This window comes from Pan troglodytes, chromosome 11 (assembly GCF_028858775.2).
Source record: "Pan troglodytes isolate AG18354 chromosome 11, NHGRI_mPanTro3-v2.0_pri, whole genome shotgun sequence".
NCBI lineage: Eukaryota > Metazoa > Chordata > Mammalia > Primates > Hominidae > Pan > Pan troglodytes.
This window is the reverse complement of record NC_072409.2, coordinates 4,967,991-4,985,972: the sequence shown is the minus strand read 5'-3', so window position 1 is coordinate 4,985,972 and position 17,982 is coordinate 4,967,991. Positions and strand designations below refer to the sequence as shown.

The 17,982-nt window shown below is 54.8% G+C and overlaps 1 protein-coding gene across 7 annotated transcripts in view; it reads left to right on the top strand.

Moving 5' to 3' along the window:
* The first annotated feature begins 12 nt into the window (after positions 1 to 12).
* Positions 13 to 17,982, top strand: part of ADAMTS13 (ADAM metallopeptidase with thrombospondin type 1 motif 13) — a 41,479-nt gene continuing 23,509 nt past the window's right edge. The window contains exons 1-11 of one of the 7 annotated variants that reach the window (XM_054658475.2): positions 13 to 274; positions 4,847 to 4,913; positions 6,067 to 6,230; positions 7,273 to 7,356; positions 7,682 to 7,806; positions 7,943 to 8,089; positions 10,402 to 10,539; positions 11,607 to 11,769; positions 14,250 to 14,354; positions 15,113 to 15,264; positions 15,376 to 15,439. In XM_054658475.2, the coding sequence (XP_054514450.1) occupies positions 7,333 to 7,356; positions 7,682 to 7,806; positions 7,943 to 8,089; positions 10,402 to 10,539; positions 11,607 to 11,769; positions 14,250 to 14,354; positions 15,113 to 15,264; positions 15,376 to 15,439 (918 nt within the window). In that variant the 5' untranslated portion in view covers positions 13 to 274; positions 4,847 to 4,913; positions 6,067 to 6,230; positions 7,273 to 7,332. The other 6 variants (XM_063787459.1, XM_063787460.1, XM_063787461.1 and 3 more) reach the window with 6 other exon arrangements.

The following is a 17,982-nucleotide window of genomic DNA, read 5'->3' as shown; positions in this document are numbered from 1 at the left end:
GTAGCACCCGGTGGGGCAGCTGAGCTGGGGGCACTGGGCGGTGGGGCTAGTGAGAGCCGGGCTCGGTCGCTCGCCTGCGTCCTGGACTCTCGAGCCTTTCCCGCCTTGGGCTGCTCCTTGCTCAGCCTCACAGCGGCTCATCTTCCACATACAGTGGGGAAACTGAGGCCCAGGCACCGGGAGGAGTTCCTGCCAGTTCACTCTGTAGCAGGACAAGCCGCAGACAAGAACCCCTCAGACACCGAATTGTAGAAGGAAAGGGCTTTATTTAGTGGTGAGCATCGGCAGACTCACGTCTCCAAAAACCGAGCTCTCTGAGTGAGCAATTCCTGTCCCTTTTAAGGGCTTACAACCCTAAGGGGGTCTGTGTGAGAAGGTCGTGATCGATTGAGCAAGCAGGGGGTACGTGACTGGGGGCTGCATGCACCGGTAATCAGAACGGAACAGAACAGGACAGGGATTTGCACAATGCTTTTCCATACAATGTCTGAAATCTATAGATAACATAACCGGTTAGGTCAAGGATTGATCTTTAACCAGGCCCAGGGCGCGGCGCCGGGCTGTCTGCCTGTGGATTTTATTTCTGCCTTTTAGTTTTTACTTCTTTATGTGGAAGCAGAAATTGGGCATAAGACAATATGAGGGGTGGTCTCCTCCCTTACCTCCGCCTCCTGGGTTCAAGCGATTCTCCTGCCTCAGCCTCCCGAGTAGCTGGGATTATAGGTGCACGCCACCACGCTCTGCCAATTTTTGTATTTTTAGTAGACCTGGGGTTTCGCTATGTCGGCCAGCCTGTCTTGAACTCCTGACCTCCGGTGATCCATCCGCCTCAGCCTCCCAAAGTGCTGGGATTACAGGTGTGAGCCACCGTGCCCGGCCGGGAGTGGGTAGATTTGATGTGCGTGCGTAACAGGCAGAGGTTGATGGAGTAACAGGGAAGTGAGGCTCCTAGGATTTTGGTCTGAGCAACTGGGTGTGGCCATTTATCATCTCAATAAATGTCTGCGGGGAGCAGGGTGAAGTATGGGGGTGGAGCCATGAGCTCTTTTTCACACTTGCTGAGTTTGAATGGGCCGTCAGTCACCAAGGAGAGACGTCTAATCAGCAGCAGGATATAAGATTCCTAAGCTTAGGGAAGGGTCAGTGCTGGAGATGTAATTTGGAAATCGTCAGCACATAATTAGTGTTGAAACATGAACCTGGGTTAGTTCATCCAAAGAGAGAGTACCAATATAGGGAGTGAAGGGTTAAGACCAGATAGCAGGTGCTGGGGGCTCTCCAGGGGCGAAGCAGCAGAGGAGGCTGAGGGGGAGCAGTCAGTGCAGTGGAAGGAGAGGCGGATGTGAGTGGCATTAGAGAATCCAGGGGGAGAATAAACCACATCAGATGCTGCTGAGAGGCTGAGAAGGACAAGGACAGAGAGATGGGAACCAGATATGGCACTGAGATTGTCAGCAAGTCCACCGAAAAGGGTTTTCTTTTTTTTGTTTGTTTTGAGACGGAGTCTTGCTCTGCTGCCCAGGCTGGAGTGCAGTGGCGTGATATCGGCTCACCACAATCTCCACCTGCCGGGTTCAAGCGATTCTCCTGCCTCAGCCTCCTGAGTAGCTGGAACTACAGGTGCACGCCACCATGCCCAGCTAATTTTTTTTTTTTTTTGAAACGAAGTTATGCTCTTGTCGCCCAGGCTGGAGTGCAATGGCGCAATCTCGGCTCACCGCAACCTCTACCTCCCGGGTTCAAGTGATTCTTCTGCCTCAGCCTCCCGAGTAGCTGGGATTACAGGCATGCGCCACCATGCCCGGCTAATTTTGTACTTTTAGTAGAGATGGGGTTTCTCCATGTTGGCCAGGCTGGTATGGATCTCCAGACATCAGGTGATCCTCTCGCCTCAGCCTCCCAAAGTGTTGGGATTACAGGCGTGAGCCACCGCACCTAGCCTAATTTTTGTATTTTTGAAAAGAGACGGGGTTTCACTATGCTGGCCAGGCTGATCTCGAACTCCTGACCTCATGATCCGCGTGCCTCGTGATCCACCTGCCTCGGCCTCCCAAAGTGCTGGGATTAAAGGCGTGAGCCACCACACCTGGCCTGGGTTTTCTTTTTAAAAAAGGAAAAAAACTTTGTTCCAGCAGTTTGTAAACCAGGGCAATGCAGCCTTCTGTACAAAGGTGCATTCCAGGGAACAAAGAGAACAAAGAAAGAGGTCATCTTTTGTAGAGAACTTCCTGCCCAGGTTCCCACTTTGGTCCTCTTATGCAAATGAGGAAGGCACACTTGCTTAGTTCTGATTGGTTAATACTTGCTGAGTTCAGATTGGTCGATGCAGGTAACAGTCGATGGGTTGATTCTGGCGGCATAAACAGGAACAGATAGCTGTGAAACCGTCCCAGAGTTAAGTGAAAGTGGGGGCTTTCCAGGAACGCAGAATGTGTGTGTGACCCTAGTCAGCAAATGGCTGCTAGGTCCTGCTTTGAATTTAGGCCCAGTTAGTAACTTGGGATCCATCAAGAAGGATTGGCTCTTTCAGGGTTCACAAAGTTATTGGTGACCTTTTAAAGATCAATTTCAATGGTATGTGGGAATTGAAGGCAAGGAAGTGGAGATAGCCACTGAAAATAATGTTTCCAAGTTCTTAAAGACAGCCAGAAACAGGGCTATGGCAGGAGGACAGTGTGGGTCAAGGGAAGGTTGTTGATTGTAATCAAGAGACACCAGAGTGTCTGGGCTTGGTGGCTCATGCCTGTAATCCCAGCACTTTGGGAGGCCGAGGCAGTCAGCTCACCTGAGGTCAGGAGTTTGAGACCAGCTTGGCCAACATGGCGAAACCCCACCTCTACTAAAAATACAAAAACTAGCCAGGCGTGATGGCGGGTGCCTGTAATCCCAGCCACAAGGGAGGCTGAGGCAGGAGAATCACTTGAACCTGGGTGGCAGAGGTTGCAGTGAGCCGAGATCGTGCCACTGCACTCCAGTCTGGGTGACACAGCAAGACTCTGTCTCAAAAAACAAACAAAAACCAAAAAGAGACAGGAGAGTCATGCACGCTGATGGAGTGAGCCAGGTACCAGGATCTCGACATCTAAGCATGCCGCCTTCTCCAACAGCCTCCTTACCTTCCTGCATGAAAGCACACCCTTCCCTCCAGTCCCCCATTCCTTTATTCTGCTGTATTTTTCTCCATAACACTTACCACCTTTGAACATACTACATATACAACATGTGTCTGTCTAGCAACTTTGCTATCTGGCTCTCTTCCCTAGAATTTAAGCTGTGAGAGGCCGAGGCTGCTGTCTGCCTGGCTTGTGGCTGCTTTCCTGGTGTCTAGCACAGAGCCTGGCCTGTTTCAGGGGCTCAGTGAAACATTTGTTGGCTGAAGGAATGAATGAATGGCTCTAGCAGAGGGACAGAAACTAACGATGCAGGAGGAGAGGGCTGGGAAGGGATCCAGAGCCACGGCCTGGCAGGAAGTGTAGGTGTGTCCTCCCTGATCGCAGAGGAGGAGAGAGGCTGCACTTTGAGGGGTGGAAAGACAAGGTGAATCCCCCTGCTGGTCATCAGCTTGTGCGGCAATGTGGGTGTAAGGGGTGTAAAAGAGTGGTTTGGAGCATGTGAAGTGAGTCTTCCAGGAGATGAAGGGGATTGCCAGGCCGTTTGTGATGATGCTGAGATCTGGTGCCGTGCAGCCTGCTTCTGCGACTCTCCTCATCAGGCGCAGGCACAGAGTAGGTGGAGAGTTGAGCCAGAACCACGATGTCTTTGGCACAGCCTCTCATCTGTCAGATGGGAGTGGGGACCCCGGAGAGGGAGTCAGCCGAGGTCCTGGCATTCCTCGTGAACCCCCGTCTGTGGGTTTCTGGTCCAGTGTCCCTTCTCCGGATTATTTGGCTTAGGCCTCCTCTAAGGGGGTGGGCGTGCACATCTGGAGAGCTGTCTGGTGTGCAGGACTGGGCTGCAGGGTACCCTGAACTGCAACCATCTTAGAGCAAGGCCCAGCTTGCAGCAGGAGGAGCTGCAGGCCGCCCACCCTAGCCACGGCCCCTGCCCTGGCAGGAAGCTTCCAAGAGTAAACACTGCCTAATCGTCCCGCCCAGTGAGCGGGCCTGTCCCATTCCATACTGACCAGATTCCCAGTCACCAAGGCCCCCTCTCACTCCGCTCCACTCCGCGGGCTGGCTCTCCTGAGGATGCACCAGCGTCACCCCCGGGCAAGATGCCCTCCCCTCTGTGTGGCCGGAATCCTTGCCTGTGGCTTTCTCCTGGGCTGCTGGGGACCCTCCCATTTCCAGCAGGTTGGCTCATTTGCAGGAGCGGGGGTATTCTGGGAGCCTCTGGGTGGGGTATTCTGAGCTACCTGGGGCGAGGGGAGTGCCAAATAGCTGACTACATCAGCTTTGGGGTTTGCGCTGGGCAGGGGAGTCTGTACTTGGGGCTTTGGGGGATGAAGTGTGCTCACTGAAGAGGGAGTTGGTGTCTCAGTACGACCTGCTCATTCGGTGAAGCTGAACAGACAGATACTAGTTTGTCCCAAACTGTGTAGGTTGCTCTTCTCTGCCTCTCCCTTCCTCTCCCTGTCTCTGATTTCCCCCTCTCCTTCTTGGTTGGCCTCACCCACCTCCTGCCTCCTGTCTTCCTCTTCATCCATCTCTTTTTGTTCTTTTTTCTTTCTCTCTCTCTCTCTCTTTTTTTTTTTTTTTTTTTTTAAGACATGGGGTCTTGTTATGTTGCCCCAGCTGGTCTCAAACTCCTGGACTCAAGTGATCCTCCCACCTCGGTCTCCCCAAGTGTTAGGATTACAGGCCAGAGCCACTGTGCCCGGCCCCATCCATCTCTTTTTGTCTTGCAGAGTTGTCTTCAGGCTTTGGAGCCACAGGCCGTGTCTTCTTACTTGAGCCCTGGTGCTCCCTTAAAAGGTACTTGTCCTGGTGTCTTCTCTCCCGGGGGGAGTTTCTCAGGACTTTCAAGGGGTATCTCACCACTGAGTCAGTGGTCTGGGATTTTTGGTGGATCTGGAAGGAGAAGGTCAGAGAAGCTGCTGTCACCCCTGTTAATTAACTCTGTTACTTCCTGCCAAGTTGATATAAGCTGGTCTGGGTGTTCCAGCCAGGCCAGGGTTCTCACCCTAGCTTCTGTTAAATATCACAAGGGAACGGTCACCGATTGGCTGGCCCCTCCTGCCCCATGGCCTCTGCTGAGCTGGCTGATTTTCAGGAGCTCTTGTGGTTTCTGACCGTGGATGTAAATATTTATTCCTTCTCTGGGAAACAAGATAGGTACTGGCTCAGGCTACCTCCTAAGGCCATGGATTTCCTTATGATAAAGGCCTGTCCCCATTGCCCACAGGCCCATGTCTGTGACCTTCTCCGGTGCGAGCCCCCTTCCCAGTAGGGCCATTGGCAACTTGACTAATGGCTGATGGGGGCCAGAGGCAGGTGGGCTAGTGGTCAGGGGCAACGGGAGGGCAAGGCCCACTTTGTGACCTGGTTCTTTGTGGCCTAGGCCGGAGGCACACTGAGCAGTGCCTGGGGCCACGCTGGGGGCTGGATGCAGCCGACGCTGTCTGGGTATCCCATAGCCTGGGTCCTTCCAGCGCTGCCGCTTCTGAAAGGCTGGGAGATCATTGCCCAGGGTCCCTGACCCTCTAAGGGCTCCCCTGGGAGAGGACAGTGAGGGCTGGCCTGGGCCCCTGCTTCCCAAGAGAACACCGGGCTCCACTCGTATTCAGTTTCCTATCGGGGTCCATGATGTTACTTGTGAAACACCTGTGCCCAGAGCAGGGTCCAGGAGGCAGGGCAGGGGCTTTCCCCTTTGGGCAGAGCCACTAGGGCAGTGGGAATCTTGTCTTGATGGGGTGACCCAAAGCACACAATAGCCCAACAGCTCTTCCTGGGCCCTGCCCTTTGCGTGCCTAGTCACTAATGGGGTCCGGCTCTTGGGGTGGGGGTGAAACGCAATGTCTTGACTTCAGAAGGCCATCCTTCCAAGACCTGCCAGCCCCTCTCCTGTTAGCTTTCCACTACTTGCTCTCTAGAACCATCGCCCTCTGCTCTCCCTCTCCCCCGCCAGGCCGCCCTCCTTCTCCTGGCTTCCAGAGGCAGAGGCAGAGGCAGAGGCAGAGGCGGGCTGCAGGCGGCATCCTACACCTGGAGCTGCTGGTGGCCGTGGGCCCCGATGTCTTCCAGGCTCACCAGGAGGACACAGAGCGCTACGTGCTCACCAACCTCAACATCGTGAGTGCCCCACTCCAGGTCCCCACGGCCAGGGCTGGTGACCAATGTCTGTGGGCTGGTGTATCTGGTAGTCTGAATACAGTGGGTTAAACTCAGGTAGAATGGCTTGGGGTTCTTCCTCTTCTCCCTCCCTCCCCTGGGTGGAGGTGGGTGAGGTCCCACACCCTCTCTAGGCTCCATGGCACACGCACACCCTGCAGCCTCTCACTACTCAAGTCCCTTCACCTGAGGCCACCCTCAAGCCTGGCCTCTTCCCCAGTATCCATTTGACCCCCACAAAGCTCAGCTAAAGCAACCCTGGCAAATGGGATGCGGGCTGCTCACACTGCCCTCTGCACCCCGACCCTGCCCTCTCTCCATTCTCTTGTCCCCTGCTCAGAGTGGCGAGGACAGGTCACCCATCTGAAGTCTAAACAGAGACTGCTGGCAAAGGAGATGCCCACCTTCATTTCTTGCTAGCACCTGAATCCCTGCAGCCCCCCTTCACTTGAAAGCTGGGGAAGGGCGGGCAGGGAAGCACTTCCCCACTAGCCGCCGTCTCAGAAAGACAAACAAGGCCAGGCGCGGTGGCTTATGCCTATAATCCCAGCACTTTGGGAGGCCAAGGCGGGTGGATCACCCGAAGTCAGGAGTTCAAGACCAGCCTGGCCAACATGGTGAAACCCCGTAGCTACTAAAAATACAAAACTTAGCTGGGCATGGTGGCAGGCGCCTGTAATCTGAGAGGAGCCTGTGATCTGAGAGGAGCAGCATTTGACCGGAATATCCGACTCATGACCATCTGTGTGCTCTCATCCCCTTGCTTTGGAGTTTGTTTTCCTTGCGTTAGTTGGCCTTCCTGAGCCATGAGCTGAGGAGCAACAGAGGCACGGCTGACTGTGCAGCACATTTTAGGAGCCCCCCCGCCCCGCCCGCTTCCCACACATGCTGGTGGAGTAGCCTCTCCAGCTCTTCACACTCCGGGGGCCCCTGGGAGTCAGCAGCTGCCTGGGGCTGGCAATGCCCACCCGACGGGTTACCTCTCTCATCTGCCCTTGCACAGGGGGCAGAACTGCTTCGGGACCCGTCCCTGGGGGCTCAGTTTCGGGTGCACCTGGTGAAGATGGTCATTCTGACAGAGCCTGAGGTAGGCATGGAGCTGGAACTCAGCACGCCATACAGAGCGGGAAGCCCAAGTCATCGCATCTCCATCCTCTTTAACCTCTTGTCCCGGATGCCCCAGGCAGCATGGATCACAGAATGCATTCAGCCAGACAGACCAGCTGCCCTCCCAGCTCTACCCAGCACTCAGCACAGGCTGCCTGACTACTTCTCTGAGCCTCAGTTGTCTCATCCCTAACACGGGCTAGTCATAGGGTTGTTAGGAGGACTAACTGGGAAACACACCGACCGCAGTCAGCACCGTGCCTGGTTGGGGTGTCCTAAATGCAGGCTTTGCTGTGGATCTGCAGGGTGCTCCAAATATCACAGCCAACCTCACCTCGTCCCTGCTGAGCGTCTGTGGGTGGAGCCGGACCATCAACCCTGAGGACGACACGGATCCTGGCCATGCTGACCTGGTCCTCTATATCACTAGGTAGCCGAGCTTTCTGATGGGTGCTGGCCAGCCAGCCTGGGAAGGCTGCGCCCTCAGCCTCCTGCCCTCTGCAAAGGTGACCCCAGGGCAGGCACGTGCCTTGGCACCACCCAAGTGACTGTTTTCTCTCACCGAGGTTTGACCTGGAGTTGCCTGATGGTAACCGGCAGGTGCGGGGCGTCACCCAGCTGGGCGGTGCCTGCTCCCCAACCTGGAGCTGCCTCATTACCGAGGACACTGGCTTCGACCTGGGAGTCACCATCGCCCATGAGATTGGGCACAGGTATGCAGCCCCACCAGCTGTCCCCAGGCTCTGGCAAGGAGCTGACCTGGGTACCCAGGGTGGAGGTGGTCTTGGCAAGCAGTGGGTCCTTGTAGAGTTTCTCCAGAGGAGCCTGTACCCCTCACCCCAACAGACTCAGGTGTGAGGACAGGGGAACCTGATACTGTTTGATTAAAAGAAACTTTTTTTCCAAAAGACGAGCAAGACACTTTTAGCAGGTAGAAAATAACTTCTGTAGAAAATTCAGGTAAAGAAAGAGCAGGCTGTAAAAATTATCTCAAATCCCACCATTTAGAGATAATGTCTCTTCACATTTTGTATTTAATTTCAGTCTTTTCTTTACATACACACACATATTTCTTATTTGCAAAATTGGGATTTAGTTTGGATCCCTGAATAAAAGGAAAATTGTGATTATGCTGTGCATTGCTTTGTTACCTGCTATTTCTTTTTCTTTTCTTTTCTTTTTTTTTTTTGAGACGAAGTTTCGCTCTTGTTGCCCAGGCTGGAGTGCAATGACGTGATCTCAGCTCATTGCAACCTCCGCCTCCTGGGTTCAAGTGATTCTCCTGCCTCAGCCTCCCAAGTAGCTGGGATTACAGGCATGTGCCACCACGCCCAGCTAATTTTGTATTTTTAGTAGAGACAGGGTTTCTCCATGTTGGTCAGGCTGGTCTCGAACTCCCAACCTCAGGTGATCCACCTGCCTCGGCCTCCCTAAGTGCTGGGATTTCAGGCGTGAGCCACTGCATCCAGCCTTTCTTTTTTCTTCCTAGGGCGAGTGCAGGATTTACCTGTTCTTTATGTAATAATATATCCCAAACATTATCCCAGGTCTCTTAGAGGTGTGCACCATAATTTATTTAATCAGTCCCCTCTTCTTGGATGTCTAGGTTGTCTGAACACGTCTTCCTGTTGTGAATGTTATGCATTCTTGTGGGCAAACCTTCACTCTTACCTATAACCATTTACCTAGAGTGATGGGTTTCTTTTCATTTCTTTAGTTTTTTAAGTATGAAAATAATACCCAATTGTTGTAAAAATTCAAACAGTGCAGAGATTTCTAAAGTAAAAAGTGAATTTCCATGTTCCCTGCCCACCAACCCCCACCCGACCCCTTTCAACCCCTCTGAGCCTGGGAGGGTTGAGGCAGGGTTCCTGGGTGTGGGACAAGGCAGGGCTCCTTCTCCCTCAGAGGGAGCATAGTTGCCTTCTGCTCCTGTGATGCAGAAGACGTGAGCCCCCAAACTGGGGCTTAGCCTGGGAGGGTTCTTGGCTTCACCGAGGAAAGAATTCAAGAGGGAGCAGGTGGTGTTAGACAGCAACTTTGATTGATGCAGCAGTGGGCAGAGTGTACAGCCCTGTGACTGTATACAGCACAGCATAGCCTCTTTTGAAGCCAGGCTACCCCATAGACACTGTGCCCAAAAGAGCAGCTCAAAGGCAGGGCTGCAGTCCTAGTTATACCCACTTCTAATTATATGCAAATTAAGGGGCCAGATTATGCAGAAATTTCTAGAAAAAGGGCAGTAACTTCTGGGTTTTCGTCATGGAAAAGGGGCAGTAACTTCTGGGTTTTGCCATGGCAATGGCAAACTGGCATGGCACACTGGTGGGCGTGTCTTATGGAAAGGGGCTTCCCACCCCTCCCTGTTTTAGCTAGTCCTCTGGTCCAGTGTCCAAGCGGGGTCTCCAGAGTGGAGTCCACCTCCTACCTCACCGGTGCCTGGCCTCTCCCACCCCATTAGGAGTCCTCCATCAGTTCCGCTTTGGGTAAAGCAAGCTCTGTTGTGACAGTTTGGAAACGGTTCACCTTCCTGGCCTAGGAATGCAAACGATGGCCAAGGGCAAACACGTTTTAACTGAACTTTAAAATCGTGTTTTCTTCACAGTAGGTGAATTTCACGCTCAACACATCCATGTAAACAGTCCCCAGAGCAGCCTTTCAAGGCCCCGGCCAGTCCCCACCTCCCCACAGACTCCTAACACCATGAATTAATGTGGCTTGCACATTTTTAAAGGCTTTTGATATTTATTAGCAAAAGATGCGAGAGCCACCCTGCTGGGCTAGCGCTGCCTTCTGGGGGAAACTGAGGCAGGGCGCACGCGACCCTCTCCACTGCGCCCAGTTAGCAGATGGCGGCGTCAGGGGTCGACCCGGGTCGGAAAACTCGCTGGCGCTGCGGCACTAGGGCGCCGGGCCCCTGACTGGCCGACCCCGGTCCCGCCCCCACCCCCGCCCCCACCCCCGCCCCCACCCCCGCCCCCGCCCCTGCCGGCCGCCTTAGCGCAACTCCCCGCCCCCCGACCAGCTTCGGCCTGGAGCACGACGGCGCGCCCGGCAGCGGCTGCGGCCCCAGCGGACACGTGATGGCTTCGGACGGCGCCGCGCCCCGCGCCGGCCTCGCCTGGTCCCCCTGCAGCCGCCGGCAGCTGCTGAGCCTGCTCAGGTAGCGGCCGCCCCGCGGGAGGGGCGCGCGAGCCTCCAGCCAGCCCGCTGGGCCGCCCGCGCCACCCCTCCCTACGTCCGTCCCCACCTCTCCCTACGTCCGTCCCCACCTCTCCCTACGTCCGTCCCCACTCCGCATTCAGCCCTCCTTCCTGTCCGACCCCTCCGTCCTGACCCACTTCTCCGTCCAACCCCGCGCCCACCGCTCCGTCCCACCCCGCTGCGCTCACTCCTCCGCCCACCCCCTGCGCCCACCCCTCCGTCCCAACCCCTGCACCCACCCCCCCGTCCCACCCACCTGTCCCACCCCCTGCACCTCCCCCCGTGCTGTCCCACTCTGCGGCCACCCTTCTGTCCAACCCCTGCGCCCACCGCTCCGTTCCACCCCCTCCCTGCACCCACCCCTGCGTCCTCCCTCGCCCCCTTGCGCCCACACTTTCTTTCGTTCCAGCCAATCTGGGCACGCACCCCTCCGTCCACCCCCATCCCGCCCCTTGACTCCACATACACTCCCTCGTTCTCTCCCACTTGCCTACACCCACCCCTGCATCCTACTCTCCTCCATCCACCCCTCCATCTCAGCCCCCTGCACCCACCCCGTTCCTGCGCCCACCCCGTTCCTGCGCCCACCCTGTTCCTGCACCCACCCCCTCACTTCACCCCCTTACCCTTCGTCTGCCTCCACCCGCCCCTACTCCTCCGTCCACTCTCCACGCTCCATCAGCCCCACACCCCTATCTCCCCAACCCGCGTACATGTATCCCTGCGTCCCCTTCCCGCCGACCGCACCGCTCCCGGGCCTAACCTGCATCTGCTCCATCCCACTCAGACCCGTCCCTCCGTCGCCGCTCCCTCTGCTGGCCACCCACCTCCGCACCGGCAGGAGCCTTAGTCTTGGTCCCAGCCAAGAGCCGGCTCCTGGTGGGGGGCGCGGGCCGAGAACTCCTGTTCCCACTCACAAAAGGCCACGCTTCCAAACGCTTCCATCCTCGTGCCCACTCCTCCGTCCCGCCTCCTCCCGGTGTACACCCCGGGACTGAGCCGGGCCTGAGCCGGGCCTTGTCGCAGCGCAGGACGGGCGCGCTGCGTGTGGGACCCGCCGCGGCCTCAACCCGGGTCCGCGGGGCACCCGCCGGATGCGCAGCCTGGCCTCTACTACAGCGCCAACGAGCAGTGCCGCGTGGCCTTCGGCCCCAAGGCTGTCGCCTGCACCTTCGCCAGGGAGCACCTGGTGAGTCTGCCGGCGGTGGCCTGGGATTGGCTGTGAGGTCCCTCCGCATCACCCAGCTCACGTCCCCCCAAACGTGCATGGTGAGAACCTGCTGGGTGCCGTGCTAGGCTGAGGACTAAGCCAGGGCGGCTTAGTTTAATGCTGTCTGTGCCCTCTAGAAATTATTTAAAATGTTTGAACAAAAGCTCCAACATTTTTGTTTGACTGGGCCCCACAAATTATGTAGCTAGTCCTGGGAGGGCCCCTGTGCCCAAGGACTCCTGGCTGAGTGAGTACACCAATCTTAAACAGTTACCAAGGACTTCCCCATCTATTGTGGCTGGAGTCAGCCTGGAGGGCTTCCTGGAGGAAGTGGCCTCCAAACTGAACCCACAGCAGAAGTGGGGCTGGTAGGGGGAGGGGAGATGGAGAGCAGGCACCCCAAAAGACAGACTTCCTCGCAGGATTACATGGGACATTCATGGGCTCCAGGCACTTTTGCCTTGATGGGCCCCTTCCTCCACAAAAAAATTGAGAATTATATTTTAATATTCTTATACAATGTATAAAGTTTTATGTGTTACTATAAATACAAGTCTTTTTTTTTTTTTTTTTTTTTTTTTTTTTTGTGAAACGGAGTCTCCCTCTCGGCTCACTGCAGGCTCCGCCTGCCAGATTCACACCATTCTCCTGCTTCAGCCTCCCGAGTAGCTGGGACTACAGGCGCCCGCCACCACGCCTGGCTAATTTTTTGTATTTTTAGTAGAGACGGGGTTTCACAGTGTTAGCCAGGATGGTCTCGATCTCCTGACCTCGTGATCCGCCCGCCCTGGCCTCCCAAAGTGCTGGGATTACAGGCATGAGCCACAGCGCCCCGCCAAGTCTTTTTTTTTCTTCTTTTGAGACAGGGCCTCGTTCTGTTGCCCAGGGTGGAGTGCAGTAGCACAATCATAGCTCACTGTTGCCTCAACTTCTTGGGCACAAGTGATCCTCCCACCTCGACCTTGGAGTAGCTGGGACTACAGGCACATGCCACAATGCCCAGCTAATTTTTAAATTTTTTGTAGAGATGGGGTCTCCCTTTGTTACCCAGGCTGGTCTAGGACTCCTGGCTTCAAGCCATCCTCCCACCTTGGCGTCCCAAAGCACTGGGATTACAGACATGAGCCACCACCCACGCCTGACCAGCAAATCTATTAATATTATATATTACAACATTAATTTTGACCTGGAAGTTCATTTTTTCTTTTTTTTTTTTTTTGAGACAGAGTCTCACTCTGTCACCCAGGCTGGAGTGCAGTGGCACAATCTTGGCTTACTGCAACCTCCGCCTCCCAGGTTCAAGCGATTCCCAGGCATACGCCTCCCGAGTAGCTGGGACTACAGGCATGTGCCACCATGCCCAGCTAAGTTTTGTATTTTTTAGTAGAGACAGGGTTTCATCATGTTGGCCGGGCTGGTCTCGAATTCTGACCTCAGGTGATCCGCCCGCCTTGGCCTCCCAAAGTGCTGGGATTACAGGATAAGCCACCACACCCAGCCTAGTTCATTTTTTTCTTCTGATTTAATTTAATTTATTTATTTATTTTGAGACGGAGTCTTGCTCTGTCACCCAGGCTGGAATGCAGTGGCGCGATCTTGGCTCACTGCAAGCTCTGCCTTCAGGGTTCAAGCCATTCTCCTGCATCAGCCTCCCAAATAGCTGGGACTACAGGTGCCTGCCACCACACCCGGCTAATTTTTTGTATTTTTAGTAGAGACGGGGGTTCACTGTGTTAGCCAGGATGGTTTCGATCTCCTGACCTCGTGATTTGCCCGCCTCGGCCTCCCAAATTGCTGGGATTACAGGCGTGAGCCACAGTGCCCGGCCTTTTTTCTTCTGATTTTAAAAGAAATTAGGCCAGGTGTGGTGGCTCACGCCTGTAATCCCAGCACTTTGGGAGGCCAAGGCAGGCGGATCACCTGAGGTCGGGAGTTTGAGACCAGCCTGACCAACATGGAGAAATGCCATCTGTGCTAAAAATACAAAAAATTAGCCGGGCGTGGTGGCACATGCCTGTAATCCCAGCTACTCGGAAGGCTGAGGTAGGAGAATTGCTTGAACCCAGGAGGCAGAGGTTGAGGTGAGCCAAGATCGCGCCATTGCCCTCCAGCCTGGGCAACAAGAGCGAAACTGTCTCAAAAAAAAAAAAAGAAAGAAAAAGAAATTAAAACATTTGCCTCTTGAGCTTCAAGTCAGTGACAAGTTAAGAAGGAAAAAAAGAAAAAAGACACAAAAAACACATTTCCATGGGCCCCCAAAAGTGTGACAGGACCTGGTCATGGTCCCGGTTCCCCATCGATGGGTCAGTCATGCCTTGTCCTCTGAGGGCACCAGTGCCCACAGTGCAGAGTGTTGGCTGTGTCAGTGTGTCCTGCGGTCTGGGAGGGACAGTTAAGGTTGGATACTGGCCTGGAAGGCCCTGGTGGCCCCTGAGCTTGCCACCTGTCCACCCTCATAGGATATGTGCCAGGCCCTCTCCTGCCACACAGACCCGCTGGACCAAAGCAGCTGCAGCCGCCTCCTCATTCCTCTCCTGGATGGGACAGAATGTGGCGTGGAGAAGGTCAGAGCCAAGAGTGAATGAGTGGGCTCCTGTGAGCATGTGCACGTGGGTGCCTCCAGCCAGGCCGCCCTATTCCTAGGTTGGGAGGCAGGACCAGTATGGGGCAGAGAGTCTTGGAGTTGGCCTTGGGGACTGTCCTTTGGGTTGGTGGTCTGACCTCTTTCCTTTAGCATTTGCTCCCATGCAGAATGGGAATGTGGGCTGCCTGTTTGTATGGGGGGTGCCCATGGGTGTGGGGTTCCTTTGGGTGGGGTCTCTGTGTGAAGGTCCTTGTGGATATGGGGTGTCTCGGGGGGGATCCCTGTGTAAGGGGTCCCTGTGAGTGTAGAGTCCCTGTGGGTGGGGTCCTTATGTGTGTGTTGGAGGATCCCTGTGTGTTGAGGGGTCCCTGGGGGGTTCTATGTGTATGTTGGGGGGTCTCTGGGTGTTGGAGGATCCCTGTGGGTCTGGGGGATCCATGTGGCTGGGGTACCTGTGTGTTGGGGGGTCTCTGTGTGTGTTGGAGATCCCTGTGTGTTGGGGGATCCCTATGGGTGAGTTCCTTGTGTGTGTTTGGGGGTCGCTGTGGGTGGGGTCCCTGTGTGTGTTGGGGATCCCTGAGGATGTTGGGGGACTCTCCGTGTGTGTTGGGAGTGCTGTGGTGGGGTCACTGTGTGTGTTGGGGATCCCTGAGGATGTTGGGGGACTCTCCGTGTGTGTTGGGAGTGCTGTGGTGGGGTCACTGTGGGATGGGAGATGAAGCCATCCTTGCCTTGCAGTGGTGCTCCAAGGGTCGCTGCCGCTCCCTGGTGGAGCTGACCCCCATAGCAGCAGTGCATGGGCGCTGGTCTAGCTGGGGTCCCCAAAGTCCTTGCTCCCGCTCCTGTGGAGGAGGTGTGGTCACCAGGAGGCGGCAGTGCAACAACCCCAGGTACCGCAGGGAGGGTGCTTTTCTGTCAGGGAGTGTGGCCATACCATAGTCCCTAGTTGAAGGCAGTGGTCACCCTCCTGTCTCACCCTCCTGTCTCCTGGGCATTTTCAGACCTGCCTTTGGGGGGCGTGCATGTGTTGGTGCTGACCTCCAGGCCGAGATGTGCAACACTCAGGTAGGCCTGCTTCCTGGGGTAGGAGGGGGCAGCTGGTGGCACCGGGCCCTGGGGGAGCCAAAGTGACCATCTGTGGTTCACACCAGGACACATTTGAGAAGGACATTGGGGCCAGGTGAGGTGGCTTATGCCTGTAATCCCAGCACTTTGGGAGGCCAAGGCAGGTGGATCACCTGAGGTCAGGGGTTCAAGACCAGCCTGGCCAACATGGTGAAATCTCGTCTTTACAGAAAATACAAAAATTAGCCGGGTGTGGTGGTGGGCGCCTGTAGTCCCAGCTACTCGGGAAGCTGAGGCAGGAGAATCACTTGAACCCAGGAGGTGGAGGTTGCAGTGAGCCGAGATTGGGCCATTGCACTCCAGCCTGGGCGACAGAGTGAGACTCTGTCTCAAAAAAAATATAAAAATTAAAAAAGAGAGAGAAGGACATTGGGACCCCAGTTCGTAAACCAGGCCAGTCCTGCTGATGCCCACAGAGCCCCTGAAGCGTCCCGCCTCCCTCCCTGAGTGCCACTTTGCCCTCCAGAGCGCATCTCTGCAGGGAGAACCTCCCCACTAGGAATACAGTGCACTGCTGCATGCCTGCAAAGGAATTTTTTAAATATTATTTTTATTTTTTTAGACAGAGTCTCTCCCTGTCACCCAGACTGGAGTGCAGTGGTGCTATCTCAGCTCACTGCAACCTCCGCCTCCCAGGTTCAAGCGATTCTCCTGCCTCAGTCTCCTGAGTAGCTGGGACTACAGGCGCCTGCCACCACGCCCGGCTAATTTTTTGTATTTTTAGTAGAGGCGGGGTTTCACCGTGTTAGCCAGGATGGCCTTGATCTCCTGACCTCGTGATCCGCCTGCCTCGGCCTCCCAAAGTGCTGGGATTACAGGTGTGAGTCACTGCGCCTGGCCGAAGGAGTCTTTTATTTATAAATTGAGGTGACATTCATGTAGCATGAAATCAAGCATTTTAAAGTGGCAACTCAGTGGCCTTTAGTACACTCACAAGGTTGGGCAAGTACTGCCTCTGTCTAGTTTCAGAACGTTTCCAGTACTCTGGAGTACTCTGGAGTGAACCCCATATGGTAGGCTGTCACTCCCCATTTCTCCTTCGCCACTCGGCGGCCATTGGTTTCCCTTCTGTCTCTGTGGATTGACCTGTTCTAGACATGCTACGTACCTGAGGCCAGACAACAGGTGTGCTTCCTGCCTGCCTTCCTCCCCCAGCGGCACGTCCCCAAGGCTCACCTGTGTTGTAGCCTGTGTCAGCGCCTCATTCCTCTTTCTGGCTGAATCATATTCCACTGCAGGGATAGACCACATTTTCATCCAGTCGTCTGCTGATGGACATCTGAGGTGTTTTCACCTTTTGGCTCCTGTGAACAGAGCCGCTGCGAATGTGCTCGTACATGTTTGAATCCCTGTTTTCAATTCTTTTGGCAGTATGCTGAAGAGCGGAGTTACTGGATCGTATGGGAATTGTATGTTTGACTTTTTTTTTTTCTTTTTTTTTTTTTGAGACAGAGTCTTGCTCTGTCGCCAGGCTGGAGTGCAGTGGTGCAATCTCAGCTCACTGCAACCTTCGCCTCCTGGGTTCAAGCGATTCCCCTGCCTCACCTTCCGGAGTAGCTGGGATTACAGGCACGCGCCACCATGCCTGGCTAATTTTTTGTATTTTTAGTAGAGATGGAGTTTCCACCACGTCAGCCAGGATGGTCTGGATCTCCTGACCTCAGGTGATCTGCCCGCCTTGGCCTCCCAAACTGTTGGGATTACAGGCGTGAGCCACCGCTCCCGGCCTATGTTTGACTTTTTTTTTTCTTATTTTTTCCTTTATTTATTTATTTATTTTTTTTAGAGACGGAGTCTCGCTCTGTCGCCCAAGCTGGAGTGTGGTGGCGCGATCTTGGCTCACTCTAAGCTCCGCCTCCCAGGTTCACCCCATTCTCCTGCCTCAGCTTCCTGAATAGCTGGGACTACAGGCGCCCGCCACCATGCCCGGCTAATTTTTTTTTGTATTTTTAGTAGAGGCGGGGTTTCACCATGTTAGCCGGGATGGTCTTGATCTCCTGACCTCGTGATCCGCCTGCCTCGGCCTCCCAAAGGGCTGAGATTACAGGCGTGAGCCACCGCGCCCAGCCTGTTTGGCTTTTAAAGAAACTGCCAAACTGTTTTCCACAGTGCCTGAACTGTTTCACATTCCCACCAGCATTGCGCCAGGGTTCCAGTTTCCCCACATCCGCTGCAGCACTTGCTGTTTTCTGTTATTGTTTTTTCTTTTCTCTTCTTTTTTTTTTTTGTAGAGATGGGGTTTTGTCATGTTGGCCAGGCTGGTCTTGAACTCCGACCCCAGGTGATCCGCCCACCTTAACCTCCCAAAGTGCTGGGATTACACGCGTGAGCCATGGCGCCCGGCCTGTTTTCTGTTTTTTGATTTTGGCCATCTTGGTGGTATGAAATGGTAGAAAGATTCTTTTTACATTGAGTTAAATTCTATCTCCTGCTTCGATGGCCCTGGGTGTGGGTTTGTCCCTGGCTGTATTACAGTTCTGCAT